The sequence below is a fragment of the Ylistrum balloti genome, unplaced genomic scaffold (assembly GCF_031769215.1).
Source record: "Ylistrum balloti isolate Yb309-2 unplaced genomic scaffold, AGI_CSIRO_Ybal_v1 Utg370230, whole genome shotgun sequence".
Taxonomy (NCBI): Eukaryota; Metazoa; Mollusca; class Bivalvia; order Pectinida; family Pectinidae; genus Ylistrum; species Ylistrum balloti.
The window spans coordinates 1796146-1815131 of record NW_026782190.1 but is presented as its reverse complement, the minus strand read 5'-3'; the positions used below and the strand labels follow the sequence as shown (position 1 = coordinate 1815131).

The following is an 18986-nucleotide window of genomic DNA, read 5'->3' as shown; positions in this document are numbered from 1 at the left end:
TATCCGCGCCCCCGGCCGAAATCTTCACTTGAAACCAGGACGCCAAATAAATAACATCATCTTTAACAGCTGTCTTTGCGCATTTTCAGAATCACCCAAAATCCAACATAATACACATCTAAAACCACCTCCGGACATTAACCGGCGATAACAATAGTGAGCCTTCTCGGGAAGACCTGTAAAACGCCATGACAAACGTTTCAAAAACTAAACCAATGCAAGTGGTATAAAATGTACATGTAACGCTAGCAGGGCCCCACGTTGGGCGCCAATGTTACAATTGCCGTCGTCAACATGTTAGTTTGGGACTCGGCCACAGGGTCATGTATCATTTTAGGGCGAATTCAGGAGGAAAACCACTCAAAGACTGAAAAGTCACTTAAGATGTGTATGAGGATCAGTAGAACATGTTTGAATACAGTGAAATAAGCAAAGGGGCAATGGGATAAGACATGAGCAATAATAAAACAGCGTGTCAGTAACACGTCTGCACAGCACAACGAACGAGCTCAGTCTGTCCGAACAAAGGCGGACGATTTACAAAGAAAAATCATGGCCACTTGACTTACACACTCTTACGCCCCTTACAAACTATTACAATGAAGAATATAAGACAACTCGACAACATTATCTCGTGGCCACTTGACTTACACACTCTTACGCCCCTTACAAACTATTGCAATAAAAAATACAAGACAACTCGACAACATTATATGACAGTTCGACCCACGAACGCTGACAATGGAACAGGTACCCGGACCGGTTGGCCAAGTTTGACGGCTAAATATAGATCGACTCACCTTGACAGCGGTACGCGCACATGTCCCAAGATAAACAATAACACAGGCACTCGATAAGATAACTCACGACGTACCCATACAGATATACATTTGCTTAAACAGTCCTAAAATAGACTACGTGACACTATTAATCTTATGGATAATGTTAAAAGCTGACAAAAACGTTTAGATGCAGAATGTCTTATTTCATGTAGTGTATACCATATAAGAAACTTTTATCCACAATAATTATCAAATTATGCAGAGAATTGCTTGAATTACGGCGGTTTCATTTTTTAAGAAATCTGTTTGACTATTGAATGGCCAGCGTATTTCTTTCCTTTTTCCAATTTTCCTTATTTCAAACGGTTATATCTTTTGTCAAGCTTTCTAAATTTTTCATCGTTTCTTGCTTATTATATTCAGTTTATTAAGTATATATCTGTTTACATCCACTCGTATCAAACATTTCACATATCATACATACCGAGGCGGTACAGGGCCATACCCGCGCTGTAATTAGTATCACGAGATAGTAGATGGCGCAATGTGTAGTACTTCCGACATTTGTGGCGGGCTGTTCGGTTACGACGGTTTGGTCTATCGTGTTGACGGATTGCTTTAGTGATTTGGATCTGATTTCGGGTTCATCAGTCGAAGCTTCAATAGCATTTATCAAGTTTCCTGGAGCTTTCTTGATATCATATGAAGTAATTTTTTCCTTAACTGTTGTCAACTGGATTTTCTTAAGTCTTGTCCAAGGACTGTGTCTGTGATTCCAGTGTTGCCAATTTGTCAGAGTTAAATAGTTGGTAATATGCTGATCATGATATGGCCAGCTAAAACAGTGTTGAAGTGTTGAAATGATCATGTGCGTTTACTAGTTATAAAAAGTTCTATCTGTCAGCAATTTATATTTTTGTTGGTCGCGGTCCATATAGTCAGAATTTCTCCCAAACGGGAATTTTGTGATTCTTACAGGGGTTGGCTTTCAAGCAATGATTTATATTGATTAACAGTCGCGCTATAGCAATGAATCACACATAAGTGGAAATATAAATCATTGTTCTACAATTGCATAATCGTGAAAGCAATTCCAATATTTCCTAATTTAGGCCTGGCCATAGCCAAGTTGGGACCATCCTTGGATTTATAAGTATACTTTGAAACTACAACACATCATCTCATTACAAAGAATACACTTCTCTGAACTGTAATATTTGTGTACATGCAAGAGTTTATAAAAGTAACCACATTAATGACCTACTAACTGACCAAGACAGAGATGCTTTAAGTCACATTTATAAATAAGAAATATCTGATATATGTTTTATCAGGGACGTAAAATATGGAGGGATAAAATCTGCCTATGTCTCCGTGTAACACTGGTGAAGAAATCTGAGTTAACTAGCCTTGTTGATTGTATCAGCACTTTTTGTCCAAAACTACATAATTGATCTTTTCAAAAATAAAATAATTAAACAGTAGCAGAAAACTTAATTTTCATAACTTTTCTGTGAATATTTATAACAAAATGCATGTTTAAGCTAGTTACAACTGAAATACCATCCTATATTGTATACCACTTTCTGTAGGAAATAGAGAAAAACATCTTTAAACAGATGGCATAAAAATGCTGAGTAGTTTCCAATTGGCTGTTGTAACTTTTGTGATAAGTCACTTTAATTTTTTGGTATTATTTTTGTGAAGAAAATGAGATTCATTTTTCACAGGCCAACATAATGGCCCTTGTCAGGCCATTATAGATATGCTTGAAAGTAAAGATGTTTAGATAAATAAGTAGCAGTACTTAGTTTGCAACATTTAATTGCCTTAACACATTTGGAAGTTAGTATAAAAATTATTTGATATTACCATCAACGAAGGATTTATAACTATCACTGTTGTAAAGTGTAACATTGCTTGAATGCCAATCCATGCACAGGTAGCAAAAATTTGGCTCTTTTATATTAGGAGGAATTTTGACTATCAATCGTGACCCAAGACAACATAAAATCACAGATAGATATTTAGAACCTTTCAAACGATTTATGTGCCCGTGTTCAGAGGATTTTTATCCTCTGTGTTGGACTTACACTGCATCCTTGTAAGTCCAAGGATGTTCCCAACCTTTCAGTTTCACTGACAAGTCCTGGATGGACCACATCATGCCATTGCAGTTTTAAAAAAAAACCATTATTTGGCACTACTGTATCTTATTATAAACTTCTATTAAATATTGATATTCAGTTGGGGTGACCTAAAATATGCCATGCAGTAATTCATGCCATAAGATTTTTTGGACATCGTCCAGATGTATTACATTTACAAAATAATTCTTTCAATTCATCAGAATATACAATTTACATCTTCTGACCAAGATTCATTGAAAAAAATTATGTCCTTTATAAGAAAATCAATCATATCTGTAAACCTTCTGAAAGCTGTCAACCCAAGGGTAGTAACCCATATTGTCAAAATACACCATAGCAGTGAAAAAGAAAAGACTGGTATATTATTGAAATTTATTCATTTATTTATTATTTTACAATTTGACAAAGAAAAATGTATATAGACAACCGTGAAAAAGGAATCAATTGGGGTCAAGTGCTTTCAGATGGTTTCACATATATGGTAGATTTTCTTACAAAGGATAGATTTGTTTTTCAGTGAGACTTGGTAAGAAAGTGTAAAAATTCATAATTGGATGAATATGATGAGCTATTTTATAATTAAATAATGTTTACATTTATCGATATATATAATAAAAAATCCCATGACATATTTTAGTATGACTATTCAGTTGCATGTTCTGTAAAGTCTTTGTCATGATGACTCAATTAGCACATGATTTGGGTTCCATTGTTGTTCTTTGAATACAATAATGACTTTAATATCTTACAATGTTTTATAGGATGGATGACATAGCTGAACTAGAGAGCAAACTGCACACAGCTGCAACAATAGGAAAATCATTGCTAGAAGAAAATTCTTCTCTGAAAGATGAACGAGAAAAACTGATTAAAGAGCATAGTATAAAAGCAGAGGTAAAACATTCTTTATAAATTTATCTTTACAGCTTACTTTTCTTTCTGTGTATGTCATGCAGTCTTCATATTTATGTTTAATAATTCATATATCTGACATACAGAACAAAGTCGAAGATCTCAATAGTTGAGACCTTTAACAGATAATTTTCTGGTGTTCCTTTTACTAACGTCCATTAAGCATTTTGACAACTCAAGTTAACATGTATTATTTTTTAAAAAATTTTGAAGAATAACTAGTACAAATATCATTTAAGGTAATTTTGGGACATACCTCATTATTCAATCTTCTCCTATTTAACAGGAATGGGAACAAGAGAAGTATTCTCTGATGATGAAAGTGGAAAGTAAAGCAGATACAGAGAAATGGTATAAAGGGGAGATTGCTCAAATGAAGCGTGATATGGCTAGAGACAATGAAGACCTGTCTACACAAATTGAAATGGAAAAACACAAACTGCAACAACAAGTTCGTCTGGTAAGTATATATTCAGAAGAAAAAGGCAGCTTTTGAAATATTTTTAGTTCATGAGAATATGTTATTGTACATATCTCTTAAGTGGTAGTAGTGGTACATTGATTCTCGGACTAAGCAATCAAATTGTTGATTAAGCCTGCATGTAAGTCTTGTATTGCTCTGTTATAGGTCAGCAAGCTTCAGTCAGAGTTGGATCAGTCCCATAGTGTAGAGAACCAACTGAGGGACCAGATTACCCAGTTAGAAGCCCTAATGGAGAGGAATATGAACCAGACAGCAGACATTACATCCCGCAGTTTTGATTCTGAGGAAATGGCTGACTTACAGATGCAAATTGTGAACCAGTTGGAGGAAAATGTAACTTGATAGATATAAAAAAAATATATAAACTTATGTCATTTCCATAAAAACAGCAATAGCAATGATTTTCAGTTACCTCAATTGGTTAGCATATACTTTTTTTTTTTATCTGTCTTTTGGCAACATAAACAGTTTCACATCTTGAGGGAAATGAATGTTTAGGATGGTGTAAATGGTTATAACTTTCAGGTTAAATGATCATTGATGTTATGGTAAAACTTGTGGGGAGGGAAGGTTACTAGTAACAGTAAAAACATTTGTATTGTGTTTTCATTTGGGTCTTATAACCATTATCCCTCCTTGTAAATCTCAAAATCTGCCATTCAAAAACATCTTTATTCGACCTTTTAGAAAAACCTGGAGAAAAAATATATTGAAAGATGTACAGAGTTACAGCAACAAAAAAGTGATGTGGAACTGCTGAGTCAGCGCCTCACAAAGAAGGATGAGGAGATAGAAGAAGTCCAGTGTCAAGCCTCCTCTTATGCCTTATCACTGGACGTATGTACAACATTATTTTACAAGTGGTCAAGTCTGAGATCGGTCATTTTATCCAATATATATAACTTACATGGAAACATTTTATGTACCTTGGATACATGATCAGCATTGTATTTTGAAATACAAATTATTTGTATCCAGAAATAGTTGTATTGCTTTAACAAAAAGTTTTTCTGTAAATTTCTCGCTAAACTTGTTGTATATTTTAATTTCCATACATATTATATGTATGCCACTTTTTTGACAAACAGCAGATTATACCAACAATCCGTTTCATCAGCTGACAGACATTATTGAGCTATTATACACACTGTATGAGAGCTTTATCATTGTCTATCTTGGAAAATAACTACGGAGGGGAGGACGGGGGAGAGATTGTCATCTCACTTATATTTGAGTACCCATTTTGGGACAATGTTGTTATCTTTTGCAGCGAGCTCGGAGTGAGATTAATGAACTAAGGGCGGAGATAGATGCGATGAGAGACTCTGATGCTAGTCATGGATTTAAGGGCAATTCTCTCTTCTCAGAAGTAAGACTAAGATATCATTTATACTCTCATTGGTGATTTAGACTGGATCTCAAATCAACACCATCCGAAATATCATCATCCGTATTTACTACTATCATATTGTCGTTACCAGAATAAAGTACATTGTTAGAAACATTGTTGAATGAGTGTGTGTCCTGTTGGTACATATTATATATGTCTCTACAATAAATACATTAGAACAATTAACTTGTTTGACTTGTATAAAAGTATTTAGTATACATAGATGTATCAAGGTAAAGGTCAACACAACAGGTCAATTTCATCTGACTTGTGTATACAAGCTAAGTTACTGTATACATCCTAGTTGTTTAATTTTGAAGGTCAAATATTTTTCAGTTTTTTTAGTGGAGATTACAGTTATTTGATATCATCGTAAAGTACTTGCTCCGCATTTGGTTTCAGGTCATAAATAAAGCAATATTAAATCTTTGGCAAATATAAAATATTGAGTCAGTTTATAGTAAAAGTAAACAGATCAAGCTTTTTCCAGTGACATGATATGTTTTTGAATATAACACAATGACTGCAGATTGTTCTGATAAATAAAGAATTTGAATTGATAAATCATGAAAATTTGATATCTCTGTAGGTTGAGGACCGCCGTGTTGATGCTGAGAAGAAACTGATCTCCCTAAAACATAAGTGTGAAGCTCAGGAATTAATCAACAAAAAACACACAACAGAAAATCGCAATCTCAGGGTAAAGTGTCAAAGAGGTTTCATGACTATATTACCCCTGAAAAGCAATGCTTAATAATTACTACTGTCAGCATTGATCATTGGGGACATGTTATACAAGACTTTCATAAAATATTCAAAGTATATTATGGTTCAGCGTAAGTTTGGTGTAGTGTTTTCTTCATAGAATTGCTTACTTGAGATTTTCTTTTCTTCTTTCTTTTAGATTTGAATATCAAAGGATTAAGTCCTTATTATTGTAAAGTCAGTTTCTGTATACATGACATCTTGAATTATTCTCAGACAGATTGGACATGGATTTCATACAAAGCATCCTTTAATAATGATTTGTTAGCCTTAAAACTAGTTTTTAGGCATGAAGAACAATGGTCAAGATTTTATTGTCAACAAAAATTAATTTACACTATGTCACACGAAATTGTAATCCAGTGATTTATTTACATTTTAAAATTTCAGAAATTTTTCCACAAAAGATCAAGCAAATAAAGTGACATTTTCTTTTTAATATAGCATGTTAACTTTCTCAGGTTTAATGCAAATCTTTTACTACTAGCATGTACTGATTTACTACCACATCAGGTTAGGGTTATGAAAGGTTCAGTATAAGAAAAAGAAAGGATGATAGACAATTGTGAGGAAGGAGAGATTTATAGGAGTCTATGGTCTTACTATGTATAAGATGGAAGTTTATTCTATTCAGTAATAGTTCTTATAAAGAAGGAAAATGTTGAAAACCGTGTCTTGTTTTGGCTTTGAGGGTGGTTTTCTCAATTGAATATTTCATTTGTTTTCATACATTATGCAGAGGTGTGCATCTCTACATCTGTCAACGGTTTGCACCAATCAAGATCTTACTATTTCACCAATACTACATTTGTTATGAAATGTGCTTGTGATATAACACAACTTGTCAATATCATATCTTAGATTGAGGAGGAGGATTCCAGACAGATCTTGTTCTTTCATTTTTCTTAAACCAATTTATAAGTTTCTTCTGAGTAAGCCTAAGTCTTATTCACTTTGTGGTGCTATGGATGCGGGACTAGCATTTCAGATTCTATTGTAAAAATCACCTAAATATTTAGTCTTGTCTTCATGTTGTTGATTACAATTAAAGAAAATCCTTGTAATGTGTTGATAAAAACTCCACTTCCATGAAAATCCAACTAATAATAGATACATCTGTACAAAATGAATTTTCTATCCAGAGTTTGAAAAAAGTTGTTAATTTAAGATACTGCATGATATATTTATTTTGATGTGTAAAAACTTTTGAAGTATTTGTAGTTGTTATAAAACCTTAGAATTTAGTGGTATAAAATCTTGTGCTGGTTTTAATTGGTAAGAAGGCACACTAACTTTCCATGTTTTACAGCTTCTTGTTATAACGACTCCATTTGGTGTTTAACTTTCCCAGAACCAGATGATGATCCTCCTCCACTCAAGTAGAGGGGAAGCAGACAGTGACCGCATCAGACAGCTGGAGTCTCAGCTCTCCCAGACTCGCTCGAAAGTCACACAACTCATGGAGGAAAAATATGCGCTAGAGAAGAAAACGGTATGGCTAGTTAGAAGACAACAATAAAAATATTGATAGTTATTAATAAAGGTTAGAACTTAAAGCCATAAGTGTGATTTAACCTTAAAATGCATGTATTATTTTCAAAATGCAAAAGCTTATAAATTATATAAAAAAACTACATGTATATAATCCTCCCAAGCATTAAGAGTCAAGAAGTTAGACTATAGAAGCTGATAATCAAGATCACTGCTATCATTGTTATCTATGATATATTGATCTGAATGTAAACTTAACTCCTTTAGCTTTCAATTCATTTATCTCGATGTTGTGAATGTGTTCATACTTATTACAAGTAAGAACACAAAAAAACTTTCAAATCATACCATATCTTTCAACAAAGACTTTTTACAGTGCAGTGGTGATCTCGGATTTCATTTACGATCAGTGATAAGCTACAACAGATTTTAGCTAGTTAAGTTTGATATTCATTTTGTAAGAAAGAGAAATTCAGTATTTTTAGCTGTCTGTGTGTATTATATTAACTGTTATTCAGTTACTTATACAATAAATTGTCTTCCTTTTAGTTTCACAGCGATTATTATAATCCCACCCTGCTCCTCGCAACAAAGTTGGAGGGAAGGGGCTGAGGCACCTATTCAGAAAGTTATGCTCCTTTGAGAACTCTTTTGTCGGCAGGGGATGAGTGGGGAGGGGATATGAGATGTGGACAACAGTGTTATTTTGCTTTGGGTTTTATATTTCTTATCTTTTGTCATATCAGCAACAGTTTACATTGTTGACAAGATCAGGAGCCCTGGCTTGGTTTCTTGTTTAAAACTATACAGCTATGGCACTGATTTTATGGATTGCTTTTGCTACATAAGCAGTTAATATATAAATGAATCATTTAGATGCTTTGCAATACCCTCTTTCAAGCATGCATATGTGGTAGTGTCAAACATATGGTGATTTATGGACAAGCAAACAATTTAATTTGGGACTTAATGGCATAAGATTCAATAAGTTAATCTTGTACAATCTCCCTGTGTGGTCAGATCATCTAATTTAGTCATGATGTACTCGGATTAGTTGTTGTATACACACTCTGGTCATTATCACAAACTTACTTTGGATTATTATACAAATACTTGTTCAATTATTGCAGAAAAATCAGACGGAAAACCTCTTTGACCAATTTGCGGGTAAGACATGTTTTCTTACTTTGTAACCAACCATCTTTTAATGGTCGATATTATTTTTTGGGTAGTGGTGGGAGGCATTTGTATATAATCTAATGTATGATTTCATTGTGATTTGAATATGTAAAGGGTTTGATATAAGTTTTCGAATAGATGATATGTAAAGTACTCCAGCATGTTTTAAGTTCTTAACATAGGGATTTACTTGTTAGGAGAATGTAATAAACACATGACATTGATAAGATACGCAATTGATACTACCTTAATTCGCATTAAGAAAACATTGGTATTGACATGCTTTTGTTCAGCATTTAGTGTATGTAGAAGAAGGGGGTAATAAGCCCTTTCAGGTTACTAAATTTGTATAATTCTACTTTGTAGCAATGGATACAAAGGAAAATACTGAGAAAGCTGGTGACAAGGCTTTCACTAATTATCTCATTGCCATGGTAAAAGCCAAGGAGTAAGTCGCCCATCAAGTCCAGATATATGATGTAGTCTATTGAAAATAAGGTTGGGTAGTTACATTGTGTTCATAATATGGTCACCTATAGTTGTGTAGATGTTAGATACCAGAAAAAGGTAGTATTCTCCAAGTGATATCTTTTCCCCTCAATGTTAGTAAGTTCCTCATAAATAAAATTTACTGAAAATGCGTGAGAAATTTCCTAAAATATGGATAAATTCCCCAAAAATGAGCTAATTATTATATTTTTCCTTATTAAATATATTAAATTTTGAGTAATTGACAATTATTTTTGCAGTCAAGAAAATGAAAACTTACAGAGTGAGTTGCGATGTGCAGACATACAGCTCTTAGACACAAAGAATGAGAAATCAAAGTTGGAAAGAAAATTACACAATGCTGAAAGTGACAGAGAAAAAATTCACAATAAATGTCTCCGTATGCAGCTGAAGTATGATGAACTTCAACAGAAGTATGATCCAGGTGAGCACAGCACTGTTATTTCCTGAATAAACAGTAACTTAATCATGATGGAAGTTTTACCTCAATCTCGCTCTTAACTTGTCTTTGATGAAAGTTTTAAAAGAGTTTTAATACAAAGAAAGGAATAAGTATGGTTGAACTTTGTCCATGGTCAAAGTTTTTGTCATATACACATATGGTCCTGATTATTCCATGGGCAAATGGACAAACTTTGGCTCCAATCTTGTGTTGAAGTTTCATATTGGTATTTCCTCTTATTCACTCTCTAGGGTTTTCCATAATTTTGTTAGTAGTAGGCTGTGTAGTGAAAGTAGGAGGCTGGCCTGCCGTGTACGTGTAGTCATGTACGGAACTGGATTGGTGTAGGCGGCCAAATGATCAAAGTAGCCGGTCAAATTGGCCGGCGACCGGCTTTTATGGAAAACCCTGCTCTCAATAATATATTGTAATGACTAATGTATTAATCATATGGTAATATTAGTACATAAGGAAAAAGTATATATATGAAATTTAAAAAAAAAATATTTATCTCGTCTAATGGTGGTGGGCAAAGAAGTGTATCCGATGATAATCCAAATGCCAAATTTAATTAAGACTTTAGAGGAATGATAGTCAAACTTCCTGAACTTAAAGTTGCTTGTACAAGATTGTGTAAAAACTTTCAGTTATCTAAGAATTCACATGTTAAATTAATGAGTTACTATGAAATCTAGTACATTTCTGACCTATGTAATATATATCGGTCCATTTTTAGTTTTGTGTACATATTGAATTGAAAGATTTATTGAATTTTTAGTTTTTCTGTCATAGCAGTTGATAAATCTGATTGATATGTGCCCTGTTTATTTGTAGTTATTTCTCACTGATAGTCCGTTGTTATACACTTCTTGAGGTTTCCTAACGACGATTAGATTCTAAACACTGCCTGACTATATTAGGGCAGTATATTGCAGCAAAATTTTATAGATACTGTTGGTAGAATTCCATGATATTTGTTCTGCCTGGAAATAATGTGATTTCATGATGAATAATCATATGGTGCTTAAATTTCAGAATCTGTGAAAAACAAAGGTGCTTGCAAGAAAAAGTATATCACAGAGAAACTACAAGTTGACGTTCTTCCTGAACAGACCATTAACATGAGTCGTAGAGAAGTCACTTCTCAACCAATGCCTGAAAAGTCCGTATGTGATACTGGGGTTCCCGAGACAGACGAAAATAAACCGCCTCCAAATGGTAGTCAGTCAGACATCATGTTAAACAATGTTCCAAAGAAAGGTGTGAGTTCCAAAGGGAGGTCTGTGTCTATAGCTGACAGTGTAACGGTGGTAGATTGTGAGGGGGAAAAGAGAAGTGGCAAGCTCTCTTCAAACTGTGATCGGGAAAATAAGGACAAGTTGATGAAGGAATCAGCTCCTTCAAAGCCAAAGGGACAGCGAATGACCAAAGTGATTAAGCCATGTGAGGAAACAGATAATACTGAAGCATGTAAAACACAGTGAAGATCTGTAACTAAAGTGACTGAAGAGAACAGACTGTTGACTTCCAGATGAATTGAAAATGTTTAACTGAAGAAATCTAACCATGGTTTAGATTGTTGGTGATAATTTTTGTTAGATTTTAAATATTGTGTAGAGATTTGTACACAGATATGTAATTTTAATGTCATGTTAAACGACAAAAAAAGTTCTTAAATATTTAAACAAATGTGAGATAAGATGAATCAAACCAGTATTAACTGACCAATTAGAATAGAACAGTTGCTATTGTGCTGTTCAGAACCAAGTTAGTAGAGATAGATGTTTTTTTTCAGTCTAAATGTTTATGGTAAAAAGTTATCAACAAATCTGACTGTACTTTCTTTGTTCTCATGACAAAGCATACACAAGTTATACATTCATCTTTATATTACTCTTAATTTGTCAAAGATTTTTTTCTTTTTCTTTTTTTTTTTTTTTTTTTCGGGGCTGGGGGAAAGATATGTATTAAAATTGTATCCATAATAATAATGTTTTGTATGAGTTTTGGTCTGTCCATCTACAGATTCTTTCCTGTATAGACAAAAATTTTGTTAGAATTGCACTTTTTTTAAACCTTAGGATGGGAATTATGTTTACCTCTCCTTGTGTTCGTTTGTCTGTGTTTGTAGCACCATGTTTTGTCACAGCTCTGGTAGCTTCATTTCTAGAGGTATTCTTGTCAAATTTCACACACTAATAAAGCATCAAAATATCTGTAACACGTTTGAGTTTCAGGATTGTAAGATCAAGGTTACTGTTACTTTTCTTAGAAAATCATTGTTAGTGTTCTGGTGGCTTCTATCCTCAGAATTCTTCCCAATTTCTCTGACTTAAAGTGACCATAGCACATTATGTCACACTGGTGATGAAATTGTATTGTCAGATTGTCATACTTATTTATTACCTTGTTACATTAAAATAGTTATCAATTAATTGTATACTATTCTTTTTTTTTCGTCCAAATTAACACTACACAGCACCATATTGCTTTACGCCGTCCGTAAACTTTTCCTTTAGTACACTATCCTGCTTAACACCTTGACATCACCAATATGATTGGTTGACTACTAGTATAAAATAGTTGGCAACCACGCAAACTCAACAGACTTTAAAATTACCCTAACCTAAACCAAATCTATGTAGGCCCCCGATTCTTCCCAACTTCTGGACATGTTTCAGAATACTAGCATTAGGATAAGGCATTATTAGACCCAAGATCTGTCTTTGAAAACTAGCATAAACTAACCTAAACCAAATCTATGTAGGCCCCCGATTTTTCCCAACTTCTGGACATATTTCAGAATACTAGCATTAGGATAAGGCATTATTAGACCCAAGATCTGTCTTTGAAAACTAGCATAATCAAACACTCATCACTACAGATGGTTCTACCCCTCCGCAATACCCTGCAAAAGGAGTCACAGCAATGAATAATTGGTCAACCAACAAATCAGTGGAAATTCAAGGAGAGCAGTTTTACCCCTCTCCCGAGACGGTTGTTCTCTTGTGACACTTTTACATCCAGTATAATTATGAAATCTGATGCAGAGGTAAGTATTTAAGTGCTAGGGTGTTATTAAAAAAGAATATCACTGCTAGTTTAATAACTTTACATTATTTCTAGTCTACAATATTCGCCAATATTCTCCAATAAGTCAACATACTCTGTATTACTATAAGCAGATATTTTGGAATATTTTCTTCAAGTTGGTAATGTCTATAGAATAGAAGTTCTTTTAACACAACCAGTAGAAGATTTTAGTGTGACGTTTCGATGACTACAAAGTCACCGTGATCAGACAAATGACCAGTGTAGAGTGTACTAGCACTGACGTATGTAGTGTACGAGATGGTATGGAATCTACCAACCTTTCCAGTTGCACAATAATCCTATGTACACTTAGGTTGAAATTGTGACAAGATGGTAAACAGATTATATACCAAAAACTACACCAGTTGGTAACAATGAACTGAAACATCATTGAGAGTAGGATATGTTCTTTAATTCAGAAAGTTTATTCGACCCCAAGCAACTTGGGGATGGGGCTCCAAATCGGAAAGCTAGTAAATACTTTAATTCAAAATACTGCTCTTCCTTATTACTTAAATGGAATATCAACCAAAGTTGGTCTGAAACATCATTGAGGGCAGGGAATCTTTTTTAAATTCAGAAAGTGGTTTCGACTCCAAGGAACTTAGGTTTGGGGCTTCAAATGCAAAAATTAACCAATTTTTAGCTCACTTGTTCTTCTTGTGAACTAAAAGGCCTAGGGGCATGATATTTGGCTGGTATATATATATATACCATATGAGTGCTGCAGGCAAATTGGGCCTCTTGTTTGCTTCAAAATGCTAATCCTTTTTAATGCCTGGGTAGATTTCAACCAAATTTGGCGAGACACATTATCAGGGAGTGGCAATGATATCAAATGTGCATGAAGTGATCCTGGGATTGTCCTGACCAAATCTGATTGTTTTCACTTTGGTCCAAATCCAACACAACTCATTTTGAACAAATAGTCTGATCTACTTCTAAAGTTTCATTCACACCCCTGAGAAAAATAAATGGAGTTTGATTTATTAAGGAAAAGAAAGAGATGATTTGTTATTTTTCAGTCTGATCAAAACTTCATGGTAATCACAGTGGCCATTTTGTAACATGATTGTGGAACTATTTTTCATGAACAGAATTTGCCCTTCATGAGCTTCGGATACTTTCAAGGAATGTTCATATCTAGATCTCATCACAATTGTCTGACCATCATCAATAAATTCTGTCAATCCGTTCGTTGATTTTCAGATGACCATCAAGTGCCAAGGCCTTTTGTTCAAAAGAAAAATGATTTTGTACAAGATGCTTTGTTTCACATTTCCTAATGGTTATCCTGTCACTTTTATATCACCATATTCGACCTGATAATCACACCCACACTTTTAAGCTTCCCCTAACAATTTTGTTTACATGAAAGAGCACAGGTACACTTACAAAATGAACAGCATGCAAAATATGGGTATATGTCTAAACAGGTAAAACATACAGCTTTCCATATACCCAACCCAGCAATAAACATGACAGAAATTATTTTACAATTTTTCTACAAATCCAAATTGTGTTTTCTGTACCAAAAGTTTATTGTCACAACACATTTCATGTGGAAATGTTTCTTCAAATTTCTCTTAGCGCTTTCCAAAAATTTTGACAGAATGTTCATCTATCAATCCATGTTTTATTTGTTTGGAGATCTTTCATTTTAATTTTGTAAACATGGTAGGCTAAATCACCATGACATGAAATTAATTATGTGAACGGCACTTTGATTATACTGTATTCCAAAATGTTAAAGCCTCTTGTTTTCATGTGTCTAATCATGACTTGAAGTCTTCTCTTCCAGTTTTCAACGAATTTCTTTCAGACTAAATAGGCTTAATCATCATGAGATGAAATATTTTTCCTGAATGGTATTTGAATATTTTATGAAGATCTCCAGATGCTTTAAAACAATTTTTCTGAAACTTGATTGGTTTTATAACCTTTATATAAAATTGTGTTTTCTTCAATGGTATTGATATAAAATGTTTGGAACAGTATCGCCCTGTTTTTTTTTTCAGTGTTCTTTAAACTTTGGTATGTCTTATTATTTGAAAAAAATACATGTAGCGCTGTTTTCTGTTTCAAAAAATTTGACTCAATATTTCAATTTCTATACTTGCATTTATTTTCATACATTAAATCATGAATATTTCTTTGGCATGCGACAGTCATATATTGTTTTGCCCTGTGGTGCTCTTTTTACAATTGCAAAGGCCTCAAGTTATGGCAGTTAAATATGTTTCACAGTTATACAGGTCTGTGGTTCTAAATGATGTCTGTGTCCAGTTCTTCACAATGATGCTAAAACAGCAGAACTTGGATCAATAAATTCTTTTCATATATCTTTTTCTGAAACACCAAGGCCAGCAAAACAAGACAATAAAAACAATAAAATCCCTATTATTGATACATGTACAGTTTTACAAGTTCTTTACCACAATATTAATATATATTGCAAAGTGTTCCCATTCTGTATAGTGGTACATATTCATCTCCAATTCATCAAGTGTGTCCAGTCTTCCATAAGATAATTCTTCACTTGAGGCAATGACTATTTGTTTACATTCTGTTACGTGTATCTATAAAACCATCAATTCCTTGTTGCAAAAAGTTATACATCAAACTTTTGATATTTCATATTTTCTTCAAAAATATGAAATAAACTTATCTATAGCCATTGTTATATACAGCAAAACTCAATATAAAATTTCAATGCCTTTTAAAATATAAAAAGCTGCAGTTTGTATGAAGAGTCAGATGTTAGTATCCACCAACTACATGAAATTCTTTGACTCTGTAGACAGATTGGGTCAGTTAAGCTCATGACAGCAAATCAGAATATAGATCCTAACTGGCACACTATCCTGTCACAATCAGTACACTGTACACAACAGTAGCAATGTTACAAACAGAATTGCAGATCATATTGAATGACTAGAACTGACACAGTCAGACGGTTTCCTCTTCAAGAGGCAATACTGTACTGTGTGACTAGAGAATCTACCACTATACTACTATCTGTAAATCAGTTTTCACTGTTTTGCCAATTATTGTAAAGGTCATCCACTTGAAAATGTCACTGGCTCCATCACCTCCAACTGTCTTGAAGCACCAGTGAGTATATAAGCAAACTGTAACGACAAGAGAAAAATCCCTATAATGAGGAGACACTGATTGCGGAGACCAATTCCATGACAGAACTCCTGAAAAATAGTCAAGTTGGATTCAGTCTTTTCTTTTTGATCAGTTTGCTTCTCCAGTTGTGAAAATACATCAATGACATAGGAAGCCACTCCACGTCTTAAAGCCATCTCTTTTGGTGTCAGTCCCAGCTTATTTCTGTTAAAAGAGGAAAAAATGATAATCAAGCAAAGATCAATATAACAAGACTTATTACATGATAGAGTAGTAAAGGGAGGTGCAGAAGCAGACTTCACTGTTATACATTATAAAGTAAAACATCAAAGTAACATACTGAAGTACTAACAATCACAAGTCTGATATATCTCGGACAGAAATGGGAGATGAGGCAATGAAATTCATTGAGGTACAAGGTGTTAATTAAGGAGTTCAGTTTTTAAAAAAAATGAAGCAAAATGTTCCCCTTTACAGTCATGACCTGTCCCAAAGGGTCAAATCAACTTCATTTATATAAAAATGGTTGCCCACCACTAATGAAGTCCCAAGTTGAATCTTGTCCACAGGGGTCTAGTCATTTTCTTTATTTAAGAAATAATAACCTTCTCCCCAATAATGTTTGAAATCCATTACAGCTTCAAAAGCAAAACTTTAGCAAACTTTCCTTTAGGGCCCAACCCCTCTATCTACAGATGTTGAATCATATTCATTTAATTACCAAAATTTCTCTTACTGGCCTCACCCTTTGGGTTTTCAATATCTTCAGTTATATAGATTATAACTGCCCTCCAAATATGAATTTAAAAGCTTAATTCCCAAATTTCCTTATAAACAGACCTCAACCCCTGGCCATTTTAATGTTCCTGTTATCAGTGAAGATACTGAAGATTTTTCAGTGAGATGTTGTTTGAAAATAATTTTGGACATGCGTCAAAATAGGATATCCTGTAATAGTCGATCATAACGATACAAACCGTTGTTTGATGTCAGCACCGCTGGCGACTAGCATTTCAAGAACCTCGGTATTTCCACACCAGTGTAAAGCAGAATTGTAATTGTTGTCAATAACATGTACATCAGCCCCATGTTCAATCAGCAGCTTCACTAGTGAGGCCTGCCCCCGACACACTGGAATAAAGAGAACGGTCCGACCACTTCCGTCTGGCTCGTTCACATCGTATTGACCAGACTCTAACAAAACCTCTATATTTTCCATTTTGGAGCTGTTAACTGCTTCTCTTAAATCTCCTCCAGCTTCCATGATTTCAAATATGAAATCATCAAACATACTAACAGACATTTAGACACATAACTGTGCACTGTTCTTACGCAGCTTGATGATCCGTCAACTTTGTTTTTGTTTCGATTATCTCCCCTAGTAAAGCATTAAATAATAACAACAGGTTCGACGCCCAGGGCGGACACATATCATTTCTTTTGTATCTATATTGTTACATTTTAAATATATTTCTTTATGTAAATAGTTTTTGTATTTCGCTGTTATTCTTTATATTAATTCTTTATTTTCATTGTTCTGTTTCATCATACATTTTAAGATACCATATAAGTGGGTCAAACTCATTTTTATTGCATATTAATCGTGTTACAACTATTTCCATATTACTTCATCATTCTTGCAAAATCACGTAAAGACAGGAGCGATTAGGAAGGATTAATATTACCACTGTTATTGTTAGAAATAACTTTGCTGTAAAAACTTACTTATAAACTAGTTAGGCTTCTTACAAACAAGGTACTTTCCGGATATTTTTGGATTTATTAAATGACAGGTAAACAAACAGGTCAGACAGAAAGGTAAAAGGATGTATGTTGAAGAAAGATTCAGGGAATAATAATGATGCAAGCCAATTGGAAATAACGTTTAAAATGTTTCACTTATGGACCGTTATAAGATTTTAAAAATAATCTTTTCAATGTCCATCAAATATTTTTTTTAAATATATTTTTGTTTAAATTTGCATTTCATTACATGACATTTTATCTACTTTCTTTAGGAATATGCGGATTTTGTTGACCTGTCGCTGTTTTTGTTTAATTGATATTGGAGTATCAATTCCTTAGTGAAGAGACGAGTAAAAAAAAGATGCTTTATTAGAGGTATGTAATCACTTTGATATGTACAACATTGTTAAGGCGTCCGACTTGTTTTATGAAAGAAATACTGCAACCCTCCACTTTCTAGTTAATGTAATTTTAACAGCAGAAAAATATTCATTCGGCACAATGTCTTTTGACTGTGGTATTGATGACTGGCACAATATGATCACAACTGACATATCAAGCATGTGCATACAGGTAAGAGAAATTTTAGAAGTTTTACAAATTTGAATGATAAAGCTTTTAATAATTTCTTAGTAAATATTCCCTTTCGTCACTCCAGAATTTTGTTATTCGTACTAATATGTTTTCCTAAATTCGGCAAATATTTAGTTTTCTGTTAGCAAGAGTTGGATAAATTTTGCCACACTAGGCTTCAAATGATAATACCTTTTGATAAAACATTTTCTTATTTCTGTATGATGTTCACAAGGATATTCATCCTCAATATCATCAATATCGCCACTAGTACAATATGCGCAAACTCTATTTATTCTATAAATATCATTAAAATTACCAGGTTCAATACACA

The 18986-nt window shown here is 33.7% G+C and overlaps 2 protein-coding genes across 2 annotated transcripts; one reads left to right on the top strand and one right to left on the bottom strand.

Annotated features, from left to right (window-relative positions):
- The first annotated feature begins 1414 nt into the window (after nucleotides 1-1414).
- On the top strand, nucleotides 1415-11630 carry LOC132552029 (protein Spindly-like). Its single transcript, XM_060216173.1, has 12 exons — nucleotides 1415-1489; nucleotides 3694-3826; nucleotides 4131-4304; nucleotides 4473-4661; nucleotides 5016-5165; nucleotides 5599-5697; nucleotides 6308-6418; nucleotides 7835-7975; nucleotides 9105-9141; nucleotides 9520-9601; nucleotides 9903-10087; nucleotides 11141-11630. Exons 1-12 carry the CDS (start codon nucleotides 1485-1487, stop codon nucleotides 11587-11589), a joined length of 1755 nt encoding a protein of 584 aa, XP_060072156.1. The 5' UTR covers nucleotides 1415-1484; the 3' UTR covers nucleotides 11590-11630.
- A 3669-nt stretch (nucleotides 11631-15299) lies between these two features.
- On the bottom strand, nucleotides 15300-17650 carry LOC132551990 (ankyrin repeat domain-containing protein 65-like). The gene is made up of 2 exons (XM_060216135.1): nucleotides 17311-17650; nucleotides 15300-16537 (listed from the first exon to the last, which is right to left on the bottom strand). Exons 1-2 carry the CDS (start codon nucleotides 17634-17636, stop codon nucleotides 16258-16260), a joined length of 606 nt encoding a protein of 201 aa, XP_060072118.1. The 5' UTR covers nucleotides 17637-17650; the 3' UTR covers nucleotides 15300-16257.
- Nucleotides 17651-18986: the final 1336 nt, after the last annotated feature.

What these genes read in the sequence shown, in the direction of transcription:
- LOC132552029 (XM_060216173.1), top strand. An exon ending in TGCAACAACAAGTTCGTCTG is followed by an intron (nt 4,305 to 4,472) that starts GTAAGTATATAT and finishes GCTCTGTTATAG; the next exon opens with GTCAGCAAGCTTCAGTCAGA. An exon ending in TCAACAGAAGTATGATCCAG is followed by an intron (nt 10,088 to 11,140) that starts GTGAGCACAGCA and finishes CTTAAATTTCAG; the next exon opens with AATCTGTGAAAAACAAAGGT.
- LOC132551990 (XM_060216135.1), bottom strand. Translation starts at nt 17,636, where the DNA reads ATGTCTGTTAGTATGTTTGATGATTTCATATTTGAAATCATGGAAGCT. An exon ending in GGTGCTGACATCAAACAACG is followed by an intron (nt 16,538 to 17,310) that starts GTTTGTATCGTT and finishes CTCTTTTAACAG; the next exon opens with AAATAAGCTGGGACTGACAC.